General features: G+C 35.5%; 1 protein-coding gene and 1 pseudogene across 1 annotated transcript; both read left to right on the top strand.

The window, feature by feature from the left end:
* The first annotated feature begins 4,680 nt into the window (after positions 1-4,680).
* On the top strand, positions 4,681-7,622 carry LOC146919825 (patatin-like protein 1). The gene is made up of 7 exons (XM_085713220.1): positions 4,681-4,892; positions 5,036-5,223; positions 5,344-5,530; positions 5,630-5,794; positions 6,176-6,469; positions 7,091-7,266; positions 7,360-7,622. Exons 1-7 carry the CDS (start codon positions 4,764-4,766, stop codon positions 7,421-7,423), a joined length of 1,203 nt encoding a protein of 400 aa, XP_085569346.1. The 5' UTR covers positions 4,681-4,763; the 3' UTR covers positions 7,424-7,622.
* Positions 7,623-10,251: 2,629 nt separating this feature from the next.
* On the top strand, positions 10,252-24,029 carry LOC146919824 (seipin-2-like; annotated as a pseudogene).
* Positions 24,030-25,179: the final 1,150 nt, after the last annotated feature.

The raw sequence follows: 25,179 nt of genomic DNA, 5'->3' as shown, positions 1-25,179 counted from the left end.
GAATGGGTTTTTTTCAACGCACACAAAACTCCAAGCAACCTGGAAAATAAAATATATTTAAATAAGATAAGGAATCTTTAATGGAAAGACTACGTTTGTTATATCAGCTCTCCTTGCCACCTCGATTGTAATATTTTAAGTCAGTCTGAACTCTGAAAGTAACTTAAAAGATGTCCCACATACTATGAGGAGAGAGGCTTGCTTGTCCCACATAGCTCAATTATAACCCATATCTAATGTTGGAAAGTGGATCAAAAATGACATATTTCAAAAAGTACAAGACAAAAAATGACTTATTACAAAAGTTGGGACAAACATGTATGTATATGTCTAAATTCTAATCTAATCATATCGAAGTTGAATAATTTGCACCCCTTGCTCAGAATAATACACCATTATTGTTTATGATAAAACTTCCCCACTTGAAAACTTATACAAAACTCGGAGGAAGAAGTCACAAGTCACGATTAAATGTCACTAACTCTTGTGAGTGACCACAAGTTTCGTTACCTCGAGTAAAAAAGGTTGTAGTTAGAGGTCTTCACTTTACATACCTTACACTATAGTACATATTCTGATGAGAATGCAACATAAACAAACTTAGTCGACTAGCCACTAGAATCATGAATCCAAGACCATGTATCTTCAACCATGGACATGGACACCCTCCTCAGAGGGATAGAAGATCCAACAACAACTGATATTTCGCAAATAAAAAACTGTCTCTTCCCCATTACCAACCGTAATCTCTATTATAAATGACTAGATAATCAATTGGCCTAAATATTAGTATCAATGGACTAATGTTTTCTTTGATTTGGTAGTATTATAAAGAGATAAAAAAAGTTTTGAAAATTTCAAAGTCCTTTAGGCTTTGTTTGAGAGTTTGGAGGGGAGGCGAATGAAGGGCTGAAAATATACAAGAAATTGGAAAAAAAGATCATATTTTTTGAAAGTGTAATTTTTTTTAGAGAATGATAAATTAATGCTTATGGTTAGTATATTTTTAATTTTAAGAATATTATAACATAGATTAAATTTGAAGAATTTGTAAAATAAACTCCCCAAAACCTTCCCCTCTCAATATCATTTTTCTTTTATTTGCTCTTTTTTTTTTCCTCTTTTCCAAACCCCTTCCCCTCTCTTCCTCTCCAAACTCACAAACAAAGCCTTAATGTCTTGCGTCAATATTTATTTTTGTGGTCCTCGGTATGGGAGGGCTTTCATCTAACTTAAAAATTAAACTTTGTGAACTACTTTATATTCTCCGTAAATCTTTCCTCCTCCATTAATTCTTGATAAAGCCATTTCTTTTAACATCAAAATTTATTGAAAGAATGAAAAAAGTACAAAATCTACATGACCCATAAGTCGGAAAAAGTACAAGAGGTACTCGACCCAAAACAAAAAAACACCCGAATTATGAATAAGGCAAATGAGATAGTTTAAAAACCATTCAAAATACATACAAGCTCCTCCTCCCTTATTTTTTTTTTTTTTTTTGTGAGGAACCACCTCCAAGATGTAGTTTTGATCATGTCCACTATCCCTTCCTCTTCCGAAATGTTCGAGGAAAAATTAAACTCATTCCAAACCTGCTATATCTTCTAAATTGTTGCATGCCAAATTAGAGTTATTTCCTTCTGATGTTTTTTGTTCCATGAAGAGGAGACTCTCATTTGACTCTCATATTTTCTATTTTGTCTTAATTCTTTATTCTCTAAATTTAATTAAATAGATCTTAGACAAAATGGTTCTTAGGAAGAGGATGTTACACCTCTAAGCTCTAAACTGAAAAACAAGCTTAATTTTTCATTCAGAAAGTTTTTTTTTTAATGTATACAGAATTTTTTTAAATGGATTTATGAATATACACTTGGGCTTGGATTTTAGTAGAAGTTCTCTCAAATCCAACGTTCACAAAGATCTAAGATAAACGTTAGAAGTGGGTGATAATGAACTAAAATATTACAATATGTTTAGAACTATCTTAAGATATATTATTATATTAATTAAAGGGATCAGAATGCGCCAATGGCTCCTCGCATGCATATTCAACGATCAACAACCAACAATTTAAGCAACAACTTGCTGTAAATATAATTACAGCATGCATAGCGTGTATATATATTATATAAACAGCGACCAAGTCTTACCTAGAGTTAATCTAGAGACTAAAAAAATTGTTTCCTATGATAAACGTTTTAATTGTTTTATGATAAGTCCTATGACAAACGTTTAGCATACGATTGCCAATCATGGCATATAGAGATGATACGGTAAAAGAGTTGAAAGTCGACATTGCATAGTATATGTAGGGTAGAAGTCATCCCACTTATTCACCTTATAAAAAGTTAATTTCTAAGAGAGGTGTAAAATGTGTAAACGATAACAAATTGTAACATTTCTATAAAAACAATTTATAATATAGCATTTTTTTATATAAAAACAACACACACACACACACACACATATATATATATAGGGTTATGTTACAAGACACCCTTTGGTGGTGTCTTTTATCAAGCAACACCTTAAGGTGTGATTTTCGCTTTTTAGTTATAACTTTGCTAAAAGACACCTTCATAAAAGTAAGTTGGTGTCTTTTCGCAAAAGCTCATAGAGTAACTTGATAAAAGACACCTTCACAAAAGGTGTCTTCTATCATAACCCATATATATATATATATATATATATATATATATATATATATATATATATATATATATATATATGGGATTTGCTAGAACACACCCACTAATTTTTATGTGGGAGTGTTTTAGCAAGCTACACCTTAGGGTGTATTTAACTACTTTTTAGTTATAACTTGCTAAAACACACCTTCTAAAAAATAAGTGGGTGTATTATAGCAAATGCCTATAGGAGTTGCTAACGTACACCCACTTATTTTTTAGAAGGAGTGTTTTAGCAACATTCACCTTAAGGTGTATTTAACAACTTTTTAGTTATATCTTTGCTAAAACACACCTTAATAAAAACTAGTGGGTGTATCCTAGCAAACCCCTATATATATATATATATATATATATATATTTCGGATTTCTTCAAAAAAACATATATATTATTTTTTGAGCGGATGATATATATTATTTGTAAATAACAAAACTATAATGACTATATATAAAAAAACTATCGCCCTTGTGCCCTTCAAAAAAAAAAAAACTATCACCCTTGTAATAAATTTTTTTTTCACTATAAAAAATACATCATTTTTAAAATTAGTTATTTCTTCTTCCCTCTCACAATAATCGACTTATTTGCAAAATAAAATTTCTAAAATAATTGACACTTATAAGAGATTAGTGGTTGTGTCCGCCCTAGTTTAACAAAATCATAAGATCCCCTAAAATTGGAAAAAATGATACAAGCCATCGAATAATAACATGTTTACAACCAAATGATTTAACTTAATAAATGATTAATAAGTTGCTAATAGTACGAATTATGTGGTAGAATCCAAATTCCGTTACTAATAAGAATAATTTTTTTTTTTATCAAATTTTACTTACCTTCCATCAAACTTCATATTATTAAGATCCCTTCCTTAAAAAATTAGCATGTTTCCTACAAGTTTTTTTTTAAGGGCGTTTCCTACAAGTTGTGAGTTTTTTATTTTATTTTTGACAAACTACAAGTTGTGAGTTTAAAAGGTAAACAATTCCAATTTCTATAATATTTTATCCTCCAACAATGTCTCATTGTGTATATATCATCATTACCACCGCAAGCACTCATTTCTCTTGTACTTCTTTTATTTATATTTTGTAGGTAAAATCCAAAGTGGTATATATAATCTTAGGTGTGTTTACGAGTTGGTTGTTGGAGCGCGAAGTGTGTAATATATATTAATATTAATGATGTTGTTCTTTCAAGTTTTTAATACATTAGATTAGATATATATTAAAACATAGACTTCTGACCAAAAAAAAAAAAAGACTTAGCCATGTTGAAATTTAGGGACTAACTCATCGTTACAAAACCAACTTGTAAATTGAGGAGTCTCTGCTTTATCAAATCTATCTGATGTGAAACTTGATCATTTTTCCCAATACACCCCTCACGCCTAGCACTCTTGAGCTTGGTGCGTGTATTTAGATAGTGGGTGGCCCGATCGTTAGGTTCTGATAGCATGTTGAAATTTGAGGACTCTAAAGCACTATTCTTCTTGACTCTTCACAATTTGTCACAAAAATATATAGCAATAATCGCCTCAAGTCCTCAATACTTCCCCCACCCCAAATTATAAGTCGTTTTTCGTTATTTCACATGTATTAATAAGATAATTTTGTAAGAGAATGAGATGTTATGAATTGTTTTGCAAAATCGTCCTTAATAAAAGGTATAAGAAAGATAAATCAAAGAATTGAAAGAAGTGAGAGTAATAAATAGTCAATGGTATAATAGAAAAAAATAACATTAATGATTTATTGATATTATAAAACGACTTATAATTTAGGAAAAAAAATTCCTTCTGAAAAGTGACTTAGAGTTTCGAACAAAGGGAGTAATAATTAAGAATATTTTTAATTTTAAAAGTAGATACTTTTAACCACCAATCAATCGTGGTTAAAAAAAATAGATATATAGAAACGTGTAATTAATGTTGAAACTCTTTGAATTTTTGGGGCATAAATACAAACATAGACATAGCCTAAAAGCATCAAGTTCTCCATCCATACTCATACTTACACACAGCAAGACCTATTTGATTATTTGTAATTTGTTTTTTCCATCATATATCAATGGCAGCCCCCACATCTTACCTTGATATTAAGCCTGTGAATTTCATAACTGTTCTTAGCATTGATGGTGGAGGCGTCAGAGGAATCATTCCTGGTGTTATTCTTGCCTACCTTGAATCACAACTTCAGGTTAATTAATTAATAATAATAATATTAATATTAATATATATATATATATATATATATATATATATATTTCTAAAATAATTAATGTCTTAATTTTGATATATATATATTAATAACATGTATATATGTTAATTAATAATTTACAGGAGATAGACCATAATGAGGATGCAAGGATTGCAGATTATTTTGATGTAATTGCTGGGACAAGTACAGGCGGTCTCATTACTACCATGTTAGCAGCTCCAAATCCAAAGGATAACCGTCCTTTATTTGCTGCCAAGGAAATTGTCCCATTTTACCTTCAAAACTTGCCATCTATTTTTCCACAAAAAAGGTCCATCTATATATTAAAATTTCTAACTACTTCAATATATATATCTTCATATAATAATATAAAGTGTTGAACATTAGATTAAAAGAACTAATTAATTGGATTATTACTTAACATATGCAGTGGAATATTTGCGCCTTTGATAAACATAACAAAAGCATTGACAGGAGCTAAGTACAATGGAGAGTATCTTCACAAGCTGATAAGAAATATGACACAAGATACACTTTTGAGCCAAACTTTGACAAACGTTGTTATTCCATCTTTTGATGTTCAGAATCTTCAACCTACCATTTTTTCCTCCTATCAGGTATTGATTGTTGTTTTTTACATAGTCTGATAGTCATGCATGGTACGTCTAAATTATGAAAATTTCAATCACCTTGAACTTGATCATATATTTATGCAGATTGATGCTGAGCCAACTTTAGATGTACCACTAGCAGATATTTGCATAGCTACATCGGCTGCTCCAACTTATTTACCAGCTCACTATTTCGAGAAAAAAGATGAAAATGGGAAAGTCATCAAAGAATACAATCTCATCGATGGTGGCGTGTGCGCTAACAATCCGGTAAGCGCTACCTCAAGGGCCAATCAGATTGAAAAAAACTTAAGTCTCACATTAAAAATAGTGATTAAAATATCTAAAAAATAATTATAAAGAGTAATATTATTTACTTTACGAACTTATTTTTGGACTATTCGATCTGAAATCAATGGTCAAGATTGTGTCATGCAGTTAAAGATCTGTATTGTTTGATACGAAATTAATGGTCAAAATTGTTTATAATAATTTTTTTTAAATGTGTAATTTCAATCGTCCGATTTTTTATTTTTTTTTGAAAAGATCAAAATGATATATATTACCACCAGCAGACTATTCAATCGTCCGATTATAATATTTGAAATCTATAACAAAGAATTAATTTGATTGTTGATGATTATTTTGCAGACAATGGTTGCAATTAGAGAAGTGACCAAGGATATGATAAGGCTTGGGAGAAGTGGGAATGGTATAGGGTATGATCGTTTTATAGTTATCTCAATAGGGACAGGATCAAACAAGAGTGAGCAAAAGTACAATGCTAAGATGGTTGCTAAATGGGGTGCTTTGACTTGGTTATTCAACTCTGGTTCAACACCAATTCTAGATTGTTTCAATGAAGCTAGCACTGATATGGTTGATTACCACAACTCAGTTCTTTTTACTGCCCTTCAGTCTCAAGACAACTACCTCAGAATTCAAGTAAGTAATTAATTACTGTTTATGTGTTAGGGATTTACAATTGGCTTGAATGCCCTTTAGATTGTCTAGGCAATTGTTAATTGCGCTTTTTGTGTAGACTTATTGTATGACGTTGGTTGCATTCTGTTAGCACACATCTTGTGCTGACAATGTTAATCTGTTTCTGTTGGTATATATAATTCATTTTTACTTCTTAAAAAAAGTAAGTAATTAATTATACTCCTCTTATGCTATTTTTTTATTAAAATAAAATGGTTTTTTCAAATGACATATATGGTGAAATTTTTGCTCAAAAAACTATGTGATGAAATTTGAAGTCATTTTTGTTTTCAACATACTTGCAAGTGGATAGATGGAATATTAGATATTGATAACGATTGCATAAGTGTGCGGGCATTTCCTAGCTTGATGAATGATTTTTTAATATGAATGAAAGCTCATCAAGATTTATTTTTGTTTGACCAAATAATATCTATTAAAAAATGAACTATTCATAAAACGGATAAACGAATTCAAAGCTATTGCTACGTTTCTTGTGTGATTCTATTTTTCTTATATATCTGTTTAAACTAATAATTGTATAATTAAATTGTTACAAACTTATGTGGTTGCTTGAAACAGGACGATACATTACAGGGGGAATTAGCTTCTGTTGATGTATCTACTAAAACAAATTTGAATAATCTGGTAAAAGCTGGTGAAAATTTATTGAAGAAAAAATTTACTCGAGTGAATCTAGATACGGGCATATATGAAACTGTTCCAGATAAGGGCACCATTGAGGAAGAACTCAAAAGGTAATTACTTTTATTTTATAATAACTTATTTATTTTGTATATTAGTCCTAACTAAGGGTGCCCTAACTCTAAAAATATTGATATATTTGCTAGGTTTGCTAGGTTACTTTCGGAGATAGCAAAAGAGAAAAAGTCGAAGCTACAAAATGGAAAGTAAATTAAATGATAACCAGATTGAAAATGTCATATATATCCATAGTTGAGGCTCTATCTCTTTGTTAGTTTGGTTAATTAATAATAAGTCTTGTGTACGATAATGATGCAAGTGTGTATTGTGTAATGAAATAATTGTTGTTGATTTTCAAAGTTAAGAATTCTATATATTTTATTTTGGAATGTTTTACTGATTGCACCACAAGTACAATTATATTGTCATTTCCTATTGCTCACGTAATCATATGTTTTGATTTAATTCAACATAAGTTGAGTTGAAAAATATAATCCAAAAGTTTATGGGTCGCAGGTCAGGCTGTGGATTAATAAACTTTTCAACCCATACAAATCAACGCAATCTAATAAAATTGATTTAAATAAAATGAAGAAGCTTAATGGAAAAACTTCTTTTGTTTTATTAGCTCCCCTTGTCAGCTTGATAGTAACATGCAATTCACACCAATTTCACCTACTAAAGTAGGTCAACTCACCAACCCGAGAATGAATGCTCTTCATTTTTATTCCTTATATTTCTTTCAAGTTTCATCACTGCAATTTAGAAAAACATGTAAACAGGATGGTGAAAAATTAAATGAAAGTCATAATATAGTTCAATACGCTTCAAAATTTTATAATGAGAAGAGATCAAGCTATACTCGTTGAATACTTGCATATTTTTTTTAGTACAAGAGGGCATAGTCCAAAGAGAAAGAAAAGTAAAAAAAATAACCCGACGTTCCTAGGCATGCAAGTTTCAGAAATATCATCAAACAAAAGACTCTGAAGTTCACTAAGGGGAGTCTCTAGAATATGAAAATCTAGAAAATCCATCGAAATGCTGAAATTAGCAAGCCAATCTGCACTTATGTTGCCTTCACGCCAAGTATGGGTAATTTTGACTGTCCAACTCAAACTCAAAAATTGTCGAATACGCCTAACCAAAGTAGGAGTCGTTCCACTAAAATTGCAATTTTCAGTAATAATGTCGACCAAGATCTTTGAATCACTCTCCACTATAAGATGAGTGGTATTCTCCCTCCACGCCATGTCCTAACCTAAGTACATGCCGCACATTTCAGCATGAAAAGCATCACACATTCCAATCTTCTTGAAGTAGCCTTTGATCCATCTGCCATCAAAGTCTCGAAGAAGCCCTCCACACCCAGCAAGAGTACCAGATCCCTTCCAAGCACCATCACCATTAAGCTTAACCCAACCAATTGGAGGTTGCATCCAACCGATGTATATAATTTCCTTTTGATGCAGACTTTTATGCACCAACTTCGTTTTGTCTTCTATCTCTCTAGTAAACTTTTGAATTACCAGTGTTGGATTCCTTGGTCTTTGAAATCCTATTTCAAAAATAGATTTGTTTCGCCAATTCCACAAATACCAACATGTAGTCATGAAAGTAGTATGCCAAGTAGCAGGATTATCTCCAATCCCCTTTTTTTTTTTATTAAGGTTAATAAAAATCCACTCCCTACAATCAAAAGAGAAAAAAATTAGTTATGTAATTATACGGGACAAGTCTAAGCCATACTTGAGTGGCGTGCACACAATCACGAAGAACATGAATGATTGTTTCATCCTCTCTCACACAACAAGGACAAGTAGGGGAGATACCAACCCCCCACCTGCTACAACGATAATTGGTAAGGATCCTTCCATGACCGGGCAACCAAATAAAGGTTTTGATACGATGGGGACCCTTCCAGTTCCATAAGGTCTTCCAATCACCTCCCACGGCTAAAAAGGTCTCTTGCTGCAAATTGTAAGCACTTTGGATAGTAAACTGGAGAGTGTTAGTTCCTCCCCATCCTACAGTATCTGGACCATTAAAATCAGAAGGGGTTGAGAGGGCTAAAATCTAGTTAACAATGTCCACAGGCAAGTGAATACTTGCATATTATTACACCGTTCGACAAACATAACAAAAACCTTAATCACAAATTCATGGTTTGATTGAAAGTTCTACCGTTATATAGGTCAAACCTACAAAATTTTAGAATAATCTAAATATTTATCATTGTGATTCACTAAAAACAATACTACGTTCTTTATTATAAGAAGAAAAATAAAAACAAAAAAACTCAAAACCAATGCAATCATTAATTAGTGTAACTTTTTGAATATTTTTACAAATATATCTTCATAAAAAGTTGTGAAGTATTAAATACACTCACTAATATTAAAAACAAAAACATTAAATAATAGCAAAGTTTTTTAAGCAATAACTACAACTTAAACGTTGTGATATATTTTTATACTAATTAAGACCAATTTTTTATTTTTTTTATAAAATTTTCTTATATATAGAGCGGGAGGGAGTATCTTGTACATTTTTTTTTTTGAAAACAATGTTATTTTGAATATCTGAATGACACAATAAATAATCGTACATTAATCTAAAATGTTATTGATATGATTTATATTACAACAACTTTAAAATCAAATGATAAGTATTATATTATAATGCTAGTATTCCTAAAGGGTATAACAATACCACAAAGATTTATTATTTGTACAATTGCGTGTAATTGTAAAAATTAATTATTAGAGTCGGGTAGGACCATAACATATAATAGAGCTCTTTGCTAAAAGATTTAACTTTGATGCATTCCCAATAATTTGATATGCACTCTAAAATACTTGAATACTACATTAAAAAAAACTCCTATTTTATGGGTAAAAGATCCAAAGGGGAGCAACTGAGCAAGATCAAATTTCTTTTAGCTTCTATGAATGACTATGATACCTATGACTGGGCTGAGGCAGTGCAACGACCTCCGCGTGAAATTTATGTATAATAACGATGCCTATTATATAACCATGGTCACCAATACAACACTGAACACCGTAACCAGGGGCGGAGGTGCCCAGGGTGGGCAAAAGTTATGGTGCATAAGTCCTTTCTTATGCACCATATGCATAAACATATCACAACCGTCAGATCAGGGACACATGTTATAATCTTGTGCTTCAGCTCTACAAGAAGACGATGACATTTTCTCGGACGCACTTCACCAATGCTCCGTCGAGGACTCACCGGGAACTTCCACCTCTGATCCCACTCTTTCACATTCCACTCCACCATCACCCTCTCCGGCCACCATGATGTAGTTTTTCTACATGTCATATAATTATGTACACGTGAGTATATATAGGATCGTTTCCACAGGGAGTTACGTTAATCATAAGCATTTTCACAATATTTCACATTAAGGGTTTGGATATAATTTGTTTGTTTGTAACACTATATCCACAGATGACATAAAAGTAAAAACGAGAGGGGATCGAACTATTTCGCTTGCGGTATAAGATAACGAGCAAGCATAACAGCAGCAATCTCTCGATCGATTAACAGACTCTAGCTTTATAACCAATATTATTACAATCATTTCTACAACATCCTTCGTGTCCAAAGCGACATCGTTATTTCCAAGTTAGCGTTTAAACATTCGTGTCCAAATTCCTTAAACGATAACAAAGTCGATCGGATAACTTAATCGACCGTGTCCAGCCTGATTAAGTATCCGAAAGCATTAAAATCTTGATTAAAAGTAATTATCAAAGGTTTACAAACTTGTCAAGAGTGATATAACATAAGATAGATTGTTATTCTAGTTCTAGATTCAAGAGTTTGTGTCCAAATCATCTTGAATCTCTTTGAAAGCATTAAAAGCAAGAATAACAACAATATTGAATCATTAAGCTAGAACCATATACATTAAAAGATCAAAAGATTACATAATAGCTTGATTGTTACCTCAATACTACAAAGAAGATGATAGTTACACATAGACATGTAAACTAATGCAAGGAATGAAGGAAAGATGAAGATTCCATGCCAAGATCCTTGATGTCTCAATGAATCTAGGGTTGAATCTACTCCTTAATCACTTGCTTTCTGTTTCTCTCTTTGAAATAGCTCTAACCTCTCTCTAGAAATGTATAAAATGTTTTAATGGAATAGTGAATGACCTAAAAGAGAGGTAAGAATGCTATTTAAATGGGCCTGTATTTTTGTACCTACGCTAATAGCGCCTGCCACGCTAATAGCGTGGTAAGTCGGCCTATAATCTGGCCAATGGGCTGCTGCCACGTTGGCCTTGCCCTGCTTCTACGCTCCAGCCACGCTAATGGCGTAGCTTTCTGGACTCATTACGCTAATAGCGTCTCTCACGCTAATGGCGTGGTTCTTCATGGCCTGCTACGCTCCAGGTACGCTATTAGCGTACCTTTCTGGAGTGATTACGCTAATAGCGTAGCTTACGCTAATAGCGTGTTCTTCACGAGTGCTCCAGATTTCACGCTCCAGGTGCGCCATTGGCGTACCCTTCTGACCTTGGGCTTTTCTTCCTCACGCTAATAGCGTAGGTTACGCTAATGGCGTGGCTTCCTTGAATTTTGACTTTTCTTGCTCCTTGCTTGTATTTTCCTGCACAAAAAGGGTAGAATAGGGCTCAAAAGCATAAATGACATATTAACACAATATTTGGAGTTTTCCATAGAGAATCTTGCAAAACAAGTCACTAAAATGCCGAAACTCCTATATGAAATATATCACTTTTAAACACTTATCAAACTCTCCCCAACTTGGCTTTTTGTTTGTCCTCAAACAAATCAATTGAAAAGGAAACTAACAAGGCTTTGGACAAGGTTTTCAACATGGTGTCAACAATTCAAAACAAAAATAAACAAATGGTGATTCAAATAAGATCGTGTGGACAAGCATGAAGTCCTCCGCTACTCTAGATTCAAACTAAGAATGCGAAAAATGTCCTAAGCACAAACTATACATCATAAACTTCAAAACATAAACATATCTATCTATGAACCACACCTAACACACTTCTTTAAAAGTAAATGCAATGATATGATAACAATAAGTGAGGTAATGAACACACATCCAACAATCATGCTAACATCCTATTTAAGTTAGGTGTCCATCCAAATATCGTCTCAAAAAGCATAAAAGCATGGATCAAAAGGTCTTGCAAGGGTTATAACTTGGCCGGGCTACAAAAGAAATGTCATATGTGGGGCAATTGATCAAAAAGCCTATCAAAGAGGAACATTTTTTTGTATCACAACTTGAAATCCATATACTTCCCTACCAAGAATTACAACCTTTGGTGATTAACAATCAAACTTATAACCTTGACAACTTATTCTATTTTTGATTTTTCTCTATCTTTTTCTTTTCTTTTCTTTTTCAAATGTACAATTTTTTTTTTTTGATTCAATGTTGTCAGGTTATTTTAACAATTTCACCATAAACTTGACATATAATGCCTCCTTTTCTCCCCAACTTGAATACAACAAAACTCTAATTGAATGTTCCCCTATCCTAAGGCAAGGGACAAAGTACAAAAAGGTTAAGGGTTCAACAAATTAAAAATTATCAAAGTCCTTTCAGAGACAAGCATGAACTGGATTTATGAAAAATTTCAGACAAATTCACTAAGCATTGTGCTTATGAATATTGACAGTTCATGTTTGAGGACTTGATTCATTAGGCTCAGATTGGGGTATCAGATACTCGCTCTTCTCACAGGTAGGCTTTATGTGGTCAAGTAGGTTACTCTCAATTCAAAAAGTGCCTTGATCCTTTCCATGCTTTCAAACAATTCAAAATGATTATCAGATTTAACATAACTAAAACAAGTTAGACGGTGATTATAGGTCTCCAGCATATATACAACAGATTGAAGCTACCTCACATTTATGTTAAGTACTAAGTGGTTCAAAAATATTTATGTTTATGAAAAGAATTAAATGATATATGTTTTGTGCAAAGTACAAGTTTCAAATTCTTATTAAAAACCTAGAATAACAGGAAACTAATACCTTGGCCTTACGCTTTCTCACAAGTAATATCATTATCACTCACCTGCTTTTGCTCAAACATGGCTCCATGGAGCACTTTAAAATTTATTGTTCATGAGCAATTTCTTTTGAGAGACACAAGCAAGATGTAAACAACAAAAATTCATCCAAAGCATAAGTTAAAAACCAAAAAGCTAAGTTATTAAACCACAATAATATAAAGTACTAAAGTATCAGGTCGAGCACTAAAAACCACAGTGCTCGAAGAGTACAAAATATAACCAAAATGCAAAATACAACCAAATTAAATAAGTTTCAACATGAAATAAGGAAAGCAAAAGTTAGAAAGCGAAAAGAAAAACATCACTAAAAAGCCATGATCACATCACTGATCATCATCAGCATCAGCATCATCCATCTCCAGATCCTCCTCCACATCATCATCTTCACCTCCAGCATTTTCAGGCTCAGGTGTAGCCTCATCTTCAACAGCATCTTCCACCCCCACAAAAGGACCTGGTCTGCCCTCAGGTCAATGAACATAGCTCTGGTACTGGTCAGGTGTCATGACCGGGTAATCATCATTTCCCGGATACATGTGAGCATTGTAGAGGTCCTGGTGTATGCCCATGTTGCTCCTCCAAATTGCCTCATTCTGATCCATCAAGAAGCTATTCTGGTCCCTCACGTACTGGTTATGCATCTGCTGCTCCAGCATGAAAGTCTGAAAACCTGAAAAATCAAAGGAACCAGGGCCCTCAGATGGGCCACCCTCATCATCAGAAAAGTGGCTTTGAGAACACCGCTGCTCTCTCTTCTCCCAGGTGCGGATAGCAGTATCATTAATGGTCCCCTCAATGTCTTCATCATAGGGTCCAGCAATGGCTACTCCATGGGCCTTAAGCAAGCCCATGATAAGTCCGGGGTAGAATAGTGCAACCTTCTTAGCACCGGTGGCAACCTTCAACGCCACAGCCTTCAGCTCATTGGCTATTATGCGAGCAATATCAACCTTGACTTTCTTCATAATACACCAGATGAGTGGTAGGACAGCTTTTGGGGCATCAGATGTATGGGCTCGGGGTAATGCATTGTGGACAAGAAATTGGAACACTAAGCAGGCCTTAGCATTCATCTCTTTTGTGAGAGCATGCCTGATCTCTCCCCTATCATTTTTCACAAAGAACCTACCCTTGTTCATTATGTCCCGCTCAATTTGCTCATAGGTCCAATTGCCTTTAGCATTTCTCTTAGCATAAGTACACAAAGGAGGGACAGTTGGATCTTCTGAAGGTGGAAGGACTAAGGGATTGCCTAGGAATTGATTGATTGAATCCCTATCAAAAGGGATTTGCTTCCCTCTCACATATGAAGTCCAAGAAAAGGCATCAGCCAGGGTAGTGGGTGAGGCATCAGGTGTAGCATTGCAATAGAACTCCTTTACTAAATCAGTGTTAATCTCAGTTGCAGGATAAAGGAGTTTATGCCACTTACGATCAGTGAAAATGTAGAGGAGGTCACAATGTTCACCATCGGGGTGAATGTCAAAGGTTTTCTCATGCCAGGTTTTGTATTGAGCCATCTTCTTAAACCTGGCAGAGTGGGCAGGGGTGGGAAAACGGTTTGGGGTTACAGGTGTGGCTGAGGTCGAGGCAGCTTTGCCTCTTGGACGTTTGGTCCCGGTAGTTTTCTCAACATTTTTAGGTGCCATCTGCAACAAAACCAGGAAAAACCAACATATTGCATAGAAAATATTAGCACAAACTAGAATTAGTCATTTAAAAACATCAAAAATTTTGAAAATCTGGGCAAGTATGAAGAACCACTCTAATAGCGCATGCCACGCTAATAGCGAAATTTTCTGGAAAAATTTCGCTATTAGCGTAAATTTCGCTATTAGCGTATTTCTTCGTACCTGCAATTTTCAAATTTTCAAAATTCTTGTTCCTGCAATTTCTCAGCACATACCAGCAATTTTCAGCCCTAGGTTTCATCCTATGTCTCTAAAACATAATATAATCTTGAAAAGGAATCAAAATCACAACATTGGCACACAAATCATTCAAAACCCTTATTTTTCAAATTTTTACAAAATGGGTCAAAATCAAAAGATGAATGTTTGTTGCATGTGGGTTATGATTCTTGTTCCTTTTCAAACTATAATCAATTAATTACAGTCTCTAATCACAAAGCAAAATTCTAACCCTAACCTAACCATTTCTAAAATTGCTAAAAACATGATATTTTCAATTCAATTAAAACAAAGGAGAAAAGGAAAACAAACCTGTTAGAATGATGCAAATTCAAGCAGAAATGCAATGCAAAGTGTGGTACTTGACTTGAATTGAAACAATGAAAATGGGTTTGTGAGTTAGGGTTATGTATGTGAGAGAAGAAGTTTGTGAGTTAGGGTTGTGTGTGTGAATGAATGAAACCGTGAAAAATGGTTAACTAAGGGGTTGTGGGAAGTTAAGGGGAGTTACTCCCCTGGGCCCACAAAAAAAAATTTCCTACGCCAAACCTACGCTATTAGCGTATCTTTCTGTAGCTCCCACGCTAATAGCGAAATTTACGTTATTAGCGTGATGCTTCAGGATCAGTTTTTTCTTTGTTGTTTCAATTCAGCTTTCAATGCTTATGTACTACTACTATATGCAATAAACATAAAAAATACTTACAAAACTGGGTGTGCCTCCCAGCAAGAGCTTGTTTTACGTCCTGAGCTTGACGCATTTTGAAGAAATCATGGTTCGATTAGTGAAATCGTCGACAAACAACTATCAATTTCACCACCGAAGTAGGGCTTAAGTCTCTGCCCATTCACCGTCCAGTTGGCTTTTGTGACTGGATCCTCAAGTTCAACAGCTCCATATGGTTTGACCTCTTTAACCATGAAAGGTCCGGACCACTTAGACTTCAATTTACCCGGAAACAGTCTTGAATTGAAAAGTAACACCATTTGCCCCAGCATGAATTGTCTCTGAATGATCTTCTTGTCATGATACTTCTTGGTCCTTTCTTTGTAGAGCTTTGAAGATTCATAAGCTTGATTTCGCAATTCTTCAAGCTCATGCATTTGAACTTTTCTTCTTTCACCGGCCTTCTCTTGATCAAAGTTTAGGAACTTCAATGCCCAGAATGCTTTATGTTCGAGCTCGACCGGTAAGTGACAAGATTTGCCATAGACCATTTGGAAAGGAGTGAGGCCTATAGGAGACTTGTATGCAGTCCTATATGCCCACAAAGCTTCATCAAGTTTAGCCAACCAATCCTTCCGAGATGTAGAGACCGTCTTCTCAAGTATTCGTTTGACCTCCCGGTTGGAAACTTCGGCTTGTCCATTCGTTTGTGGATGATACGGTGATGCTACTTTGTGCTTGACTCCATAATGATCTAGGGCCTTGGCAAGTTGTGTGTTGCAAAAGTGTGACCCTCCATCACTAATAAGAACTCTTGGTGTACCAAACCGGGTGAAAATATTCTTCTTTAGGAACTTTACTACCGTCTTGCTATCGGCTTTAGGCGATGCTACGGCTTCCACCCACTTTGAAACATAATCAACAGCGACCAAGATGTACTCATTGGAATATGATGAAGGAAAAGGGCCAACAAAATCTATACCCCAACAATCAAACACTTCCACTTCAAGGATGAGTTGTAGAGGCATCTCATTTCTCTTTGACATTGATCCGGTTCTTTGGCATTCATCACAATGCTTGCAATGTAAATTGGCATCTTTGAATAGAGTTGGCCAATAGAACCCGGATTGAAGTACCTTTGCGGCTGTTCTCTCCCCGTTGAAGTGACCTCCATAGGGCGAATTATGACATTGCCATAGGATCTTCTTTGCCTCTTCATCATCTACACACCTACGCAAGAGATTGTCCGCTCCAATTTTGAACAAATAAGGCTCATCCCACACATAGTGGTTAGCATCATGGAGGAACTTCTTGCGTTGTTGCCATTTAAAATCTTCCGGAATGAACCCGGTTGCTTTGTAGTTCACCATGTCGGCAAACCACGGTCTCACATTGATTGCAAGCAACCTTTCATCGGGAAATTCTTCACGAACTTCCGGTTCATTCTTGGTTACCTCATTGTTTGTCAACCTTGAAAGGTGATCAGCTACAAGATTCTCCGTGCCTTTCTTATCTTTGATCTCTAAGTCAAACTCTTGAAGCAACAACATCCAACGGATGAGCCTTGGCTTTGAGTCGGACTTAGTAAGGAGATACTTGATAGCTGCATGGTCAGTATAAACAACAATTTTGGAACCTACAAGGTAAGAACGAAATTTCTCCATTGCATAAACTATTGCAAGTAACTCTTTTTCAGTTGTGGCATAATTGATTTGTGCCTCACTTAAAACCTTACTTGCATAGTGAATAGCATGAAAAAATTTATCCTTACGTTGACCCAAGACCGCACCAACAGCATAATCACTTGCATCACACATTAATTCAAAATTTAAATTCCAATTAGGAGCAATGATTATTGGTGCAGTGGTCAATCTTTCTTTCAAAGTTTCAAATGCTAAAAGACATTCATTATCAAAAATAAAAGACTTATCTTTGTTGAGCAAGTTGCTCATAGGCTTTGCTATCTTTGAGAAGTCTTTAATGAATCTCCGGTAAAATCCAGCATGACCAAGAAAACTCCGAACACCTTTGACATTCACCGGTGGTGGAAGCTTTCCAATAACATCGACCTTTGCTTGGTCTACCTCAATACCCTTAGCAGAAATCTTATGACCAAGGACAATACCCTCGGTAACCATGAAGTGACATTTCTCCCAATTGAGCACCAAGCTAGTTTCAATATACCGCTTCAGCACGGTATCCGAGCTATTCAAACACATATCAAATGACGAACCGAAAACTGAGAAATCATCCATGAACACCTCCATGCATTTACCAATAAAGTTGGAGAAGATTGCTTGAACACACCGTTGAAAAGTTGCGGGTGCATTACACAAGCCAAATGGCATTCTTCAATAAGCAAAAATACCAAAGGGGCAAGTGAAATCCGTCTTCTCGTGATCATCTGGGTTCATGGCGATTTGATTGTAACCGGAGTAACCATCTAGGAAGCAATAAAAGGATTGACCGGAGAGTCTTTCAAGCATTTGATCCATGAAGGGCAAGGGGAAGTGATCCTTCCTTGTTGCTTGATTGAGTCTTCTATAATCTAAACACATCCTCCATCCGGTGACGGTTCTAGTTGGGATCAACTCATCTTTATCATTAGTAATCACCGTTATTCCTCCTTTCTTGGGAACTACTTGAACCGGGCTTACCCAAGCACTATCCGAGATAGGATAGATCATACCGGCTTCAAGCAACTTCACTACTTCCTTTCGCACCACCTCTTTCATGTTTGGATTTAAGCGGCGTTGTGGTTGTGCTACCGGCTTGAAGTTTTCTTCCATCATAATCTTGTGCATATAATAAGATGGACTTATCCCTTTCAAGTCGGATAATTTCCACCCTATCGCTTCCTTGTTGGCCTTGAGGACCTTTACCAACTTTGTTTCTTCATCAATGGACAAGGAGCTACTAATGATCACCGGTTTTGTACCATCTTTCTCAAGAAAAACATATTTCAAATTAGATGGTAAAACATTTAATTCTACCTTGGTGTCATCAACTTTTGCTTGTTCCTTGGATTCTTCTTTCAAATCTTCAAGTATGGCTTGATTAGGAAGAACCTCCTTCAAGGAATCTAGCTCCTTCAAACACTCGTCAATAGCTCTTGCTTCGTCTTCATCAATATCATTGAGTACGTCCACCAAAGCACTCTCAATGGGTGTTCTATTGTGCAATTGCTTCCGAGTAGTCAAGATGACTTCTTCGGTTGCATCCATTTTGAAACATGCACCCTTGTCTTTCGAGTACTTCAAGGCTTCTCGGATGTTGAAAGTAACCTCTTCATCATTTACCTTGACCTTCATGATATTATCATCAAGATCAATCATCATCCGAGCCGTTTGCATGAAATTCCTTCCCATTAAGATAAGCACATCCTCATCTTCTTCGACATCCATAACCACAAAGTCAGCCGGAAAAATAAATTTGTCCACTTTTACAAGAACATCTTCGGCCATACCTAGTGGTTTTGCAAAGGATTTGTCGGCCAATTGCAACATCATCCTAGTCCGCTTTATACAAAGATCACCAACTCTTTTGGCAACGAACAAAGGCATGAGATTGATGCTTGATCCAAGATCAAGTAGTGCTTTACCTACATGTGTTGTGCCAATAGCTACCGGTAGAGTGACTCTTCCCGGATCTTTCTCTTTCTTAGGCAACGTTCTTTGAATAATAGCACTACAATTGGCATCAATTTGGATTGTCTCTTCATCGTTGACTCTTCTTTTCTTGGAAAGGATATCTTTCATGAATTTTGCATAGACCGACATTTGCTCCAAGGCTTCTGAGAATGGTATATCAATTTGCAACTTCTTGAAGAGTTCAAGAAACCTTGCGTATTGCCGCTCTTTGTCTTTCTTCGATGGAGCATGTGGGTATGGTAATCGTTGAGCCACCACTTGCTTCTCAACTTCTTGTTTCTTCCCTTTATCTTTCCCCACATCTTTATTCTTCCTCTCCATCTCCTCTTGTTCCACTAGATCTCTTTTTTGATTTTTTTTCTTTTTCAACTAATTCTTCTTTATTCTTTATATACACTTCCTTCTCTATCTCTACAACATCCTCCTCGAACTTCTCCTTATCCTCCTCATTGACAACTTCATCATCCTTCTCTTCAACAACAATATCTTCACCTACCCCTTTACCTACTACTCTACCACTCCTTGTAGCAATAGCTTTTGACTGCTATGCTTTGTGATGCTCCTTAGGATTTGGTTGAGTGTTAGCGGTGAAAGTTCCCACTTGCGGAGGACCTTGAGCCATTTGTTGTGCTAACTGACCAACTTGCGTTTCAAGGCCTTTGATGGACGCGTCGGTGTTTTTCTGGTTAGCCATGGACATTTGCATGAATTGCTTCAAAGTTTCTTCGGTGCTTTCGGAATTGTTAGGTTGTTGGGGGTTATTTGGTGGTGGGAATTGGTATTGATTATTGAATGGTTGTTGGAATTGAGGGTAAGGTTGTTGGTAGAAGTTTGATTGTGGATATTGGTAGTTATTGTTGTAAGGTGCCCTCCATGGCCTTTGAAAGTTTTGATTGGCCGGATATCTTCCTTGGAAGTTAGAAGTACCCGGATTTTGGGATTGTTGTGAGGTTCCGGCTTGTTGTGGTTGGTTAGGTCTTTGTTGGTTTCCCACATAGTTGACCTCTTCCTCTTCAAAAGAACCGGGAGCGGGACAATAGCCGGTGGGATGATCCCCCGTACAAAGTCCACAAGTATTGACTTGAGCGGTTCCTCTTTCTTGCTTGAGAGATTCAAGAATTTGTTTTGGCATAGCTCTCATCTCCTTTTGCATAGCTTCTAATTGTTGAGTGAGAAGCTTATTTTGAGCTAAGACCGCATCATTTGCTTCTAGTTCAAGGATACCAGCTTTCCTTTGTTGAGGGTTCCGGTTGTGAGAAGATTTTCTTGTGTTGAGAGCCATTTGGTTAATGATTTTGACAGCATCAGCTGGATTTTTCAAAGCAATAGAACCTCCAGCACTTGCATCTAGCATCGTCTTGGACATGTCTTGAAGCCCTTGACGAAAAAGATATAGTTGCATTTGGCTATCAAAACCATGCTTTGGACAATTCCTTAGCAATGATTTATAGCGCTCCCAAGCTTCACAAAGAGACTCACTTTGGCCTTGAGCAAAAGTTGTAATTGAAGTTTTAGCCTCAAGATGCCTATCCTCCGGAAAGAATCTTTCTTGAAACGCTTTCTCTAGCTCCGTCCAGTTTTCCATCAAAGAAGTTGGTTGATCAATATACCACTCCTTTGCCTTTCCGATCAAAGAATGAGGAAACAATTTCACAAACATACCCTCTTCCTCATCTTCCTTCAAACCAAGTGTCCCGGCGATACCATAGAAATTGGTTAAATGTCTATATGGATCCTCATGATCCATACCGGTAAACTGATTATGAGTTATCAAGTTTATCAACCCCGACTTCAGCTCAATTGATTTCGCATTTTGATTTCCAAGATTAGCTAGCCTCCTCGGACTAACCCACATTGGTAGAGCATCATTTTCACCTTCATTAGCCATGACTACTTCTGGTTCACTCCTTGGAGATGATAGTTCAGAAGAGTGTGAAGAACCACTAAGTGAAATAGTATGCACCGAACCGGAAGGAGAAGGAATAAAAAGTAAAGATTCCGGCTGAGCCAGCCTGGCTAATCTCCTAGCTTCCTTTGCTTGCTTCCTAAGTAACCTAGCAGTTTTCTCAATCTCAGGATCAAATTGTAGGTCTTCTTTAGCAATGGTACCTCGCATAAACAAAGTTCACCAAGACTATACCAGGTGGTTAGCATAAAAATAATGAATGATATAAGTGTATAAGTATATGCATGAAAGAATTTTGTGCAAAATTGACTTAACATGACAAAATTGTTTCAAAACTTATAATATAAAAATTTCCGTTACTCCCCGGCAACGGCGCCATTTTGATGTAGTTTTTCTACATGTCATATAATTATGTACACGTGAGTATATATAGGATCGTTTCCACAGGGAGTTACGTTAATCATAAGCATTTTCACAATATTTCACATTAAGGGTTTGGATATAATTTGTTTGTTTGTAACACTATATCCACAGATGACATAAAAGTAAAAACGAGAGGGGATCGAACTATTTCGCTTGCGGTATAAGATAACGAGCAAGCATAACAGCAGCAATCTCTCGATCGATTAACAGACTCTAGCTTTATAACCAATATTATTACAATCATTTCTACAACATCCTTCGTGTCCAAAGCGACATCGTTATTTCCAAGTTAGCGTTTAAACATTCGTGTCCAAATTCCTTAAACGATAACAAAGTCGATCGGATAACTTAATCGACCGTGTCCAGCCTGATTAAGTATCCGAAAGCATTAAAATCTTGATTAAAAGTAATTATCAAAGGTTTACAAACTTGTCAAGAGTGATATAACATAAGATAGATTGTTATTCTAGTTCTAGATTCAAGAGTTTGTGTCCAAATCATCTTGAATCTCTTTGAAAGCATTAAAAGCAAGAATAACAACAATATTGAATCATTAAGCTAGAACCATATACATTAAAAGATCAAAAGATTACATAATAGCTTGATTGTTACCTCAATACTACAAAGAAGATGATAGTTACACATAGACATGTAAACTAATGCAAGGAATGAAGGAAAGATGAAGATTCCATGCCAAGATCCTTGATGTCTCAATGAATCTAGGGTTGAATCTACTCCTTAATCACTTGCTTTGTGTTTCTTTCTTTGAAATAGCTCTAACCTCTCTCTAGAAATGTATAAAATGTTTTAATGGAATAGTGAATGACCTAAAAGAGAGGTAAGAATGCTATTTAAATGGGCCTGTATTTTTGTACCTACGCTAATAGCGTCTGCCACGCTAATAGCGGGTAAGTCGGCCTATAATCTGGCCAATGGGCTGCTGCCACGTTGGCCTTGCCCTGCTTCTACGCTCCAGCCACGCTAATGGCGTAGCTTTCTGGACTCATTACGCTAATAGCGTCTCTCACGCTAATGGCGTGGTTCTTCATGGCCTGCTACGCTCCAGGTACGCTATTAGCGTACCTTTCTGGAGTGATTACGCTAATAGCGTGTTCTTCACGAGTGCTCCAGATTTCACGCTCCAGGTGCGCCATTGGCGTACCCTTCTGACCTTGGGCTTTTCTTCCTCACGCTAATAGCGTAGGTTACGCTAATGGCGTGGCTTCCTTGAATTTTGACTTTTCTTGCTCCTTGCTTGTATTTTCCTGCACAAAAAGGGTAGAATAGGGCTCAAAAGCATAAATGACATATTAACACAATATTTGGAGTTTTCCATAGAGAATCTTGCAAAACAAGTCACTAAAATGCCGAAACTCCTATATGAAATATATCACTTTTAAACACTTATCACACCACACTCCGCTGCCAATCAATTCGTCTCAGAAACAACCAAACCTCTGATTCTGGCACCGATACCGATTCGCCTAATTCCTCAAGAAGAAGCTTCCGACATAAGCCAAGGTGGAGGCATCTCAAACAAGATGAAAATTTCACCGCGAAACCTTATTTTGATGAAGCACCACAAGCTGCTATTCCCGTAACAGAGGATAAAAATGAGGAATCCACTGTAACTACTGCTACAGTTGATGATGCAGTTAACGATTCTGCTGACTCAGCACTGCGACTCGGTGATTCATCTTCGAGTTTTCTCGAATTGATAGCAGGATTGATAATTAAAGCATTGGAGTTTCAAATTAAGTTAATTTTCATGTTTATAACTTATCCCTTATCATTCATGTTTCGTTGTTGCTTATTCTTTATGGATCCTTTTGGGATAAGGAAATTGGGGAAAGATATTATCTTTGGGATTATGTTGAGAATTTGGAGTGTTGTGTTTGGATATATTAAACCCTATGTTAGAAAATTGTATAAAGGGAATGAATCAATTTGGAGTGTAATGCTTAGGTTTGGATGGGGATTGTTATGGTCAATTTATGTTTGTTGTGTTTTGGTTGGTTTGTTGGTTTCTTCGTTTGCGTTTAGTGGAATTTTGATAAAGTGTTCGTGGAGAAGCCGATTTGGATGAATGAAATTTTGAATTTTGATTATACTAAGCTTAGTCCTGTGGCAAAGGAAATGGTTTTAGAGTACAACTCATAGAAACCATTTTCACAGCAAAATGGTTTTGGAGTCCAACTCACAAAAACTATTTCCACAGCAAAATGGTTTTGGAGTCCAACTCACAGAAACCATTTCCACTGCAAAATGGTTTTGGAGTACAACTCACAGAAACCATTTCCACAACAAAATGGTTTTGAAGTACAACTCACAGAAATCATACCCATAGCAAAACCTTTAGACAATTATTTTGGTTTCTCATAGAAGACTATCAAAACCATTAAACCATAATTATGACACTTGAACAACAGATCGAAAACACTCCATAAAACATATGACACTTGAACATCATTATAGTTCACAAGTTCCTTAAACAAATAGTACCAATTATAAAACATCAGCACAATCAAGGACCCAAAATTTCTTAAGAATAATTATTCTTAAGAAATCGTACCATAACCACACTTGAATTAAGAAATTATTCTTAAGAATAATTATTAAGAAAGTTGTAGTTTATAAAAAAAAGCATAATTATTACTGTAGAAAGCAATTGCTTGGGGTAATAATTGACAGTAATAATTGCAGATTTTCAACTCTACAAGTAAAAAAAACAACGTCATGGGGTGTAGAAAGCAATTTTGTTGGGTTAGGTGTTAATGGGCTGGACTTATGCAGAACTTATTAGAATTAAGCTTTCACTTGGAGTGTAGAAAGCAATTATGTTGGGTGTAGAAAGCAATTATGCACGGTGCATAAGGATTTCCTTATGCACCATAACCACACCCCCCAGGGTGTGCACCTGCACACCCTCAAACTTTTAAAATTACACTAATTTTCATATATTAAATGCACTTTGCACACCCTCAATATTAAGATTTGCACCACTCACTTTTCTTTTTCCGGCTGGCGGGTACGCTCAGTTTTTCTTTTCATTTACTTTACTTTAATTACTTAGTTGATTAATCATTATTAATATCAATACATATACAATTAAAGTTTATGGGTAAATATAACTTTGATTCTCCAAAAATTGATAAATTTTAATCTCTTTGTATCACTTATTATGTATTGGCATCTTCCAACTTTTGAAATTTGTCATTATTTTTATCATTTTTTAACGATAAAAATGGTAAATTTCGTATGTAAGTCTTAACTCAATTAATAAAAATATTGAAATTGATTCTCCGCACGT

This window comes from Medicago sativa, chromosome 5, assembly GCF_051527215.1.
Source record: "Medicago sativa cultivar Bolivia chromosome 5, Bolivia_mono, whole genome shotgun sequence".
In the NCBI taxonomy this organism is placed as follows: Eukaryota; Viridiplantae; Streptophyta; class Magnoliopsida; order Fabales; family Fabaceae; genus Medicago; species Medicago sativa.
This window is presented reverse-complemented; position numbering and strand designations above follow the sequence as displayed.

Coding starts and splice junctions, on each gene's coding strand:
- LOC146919825 (XM_085713220.1), top strand. CDS start 4,764: ATGGCAGCCCCCACATCTTACCTTGATATTAAGCCTGTGAATTTCATA. Junction 4,893..5,035: donor ACCTTGAATCACAACTTCAG/GTTAATTAATTA, acceptor AATAATTTACAG/GAGATAGACCATAATGAGGA. Junction 6,470..7,090: donor ACAACTACCTCAGAATTCAA/GTAAGTAATTAA, acceptor TGCTTGAAACAG/GACGATACATTACAGGGGGA.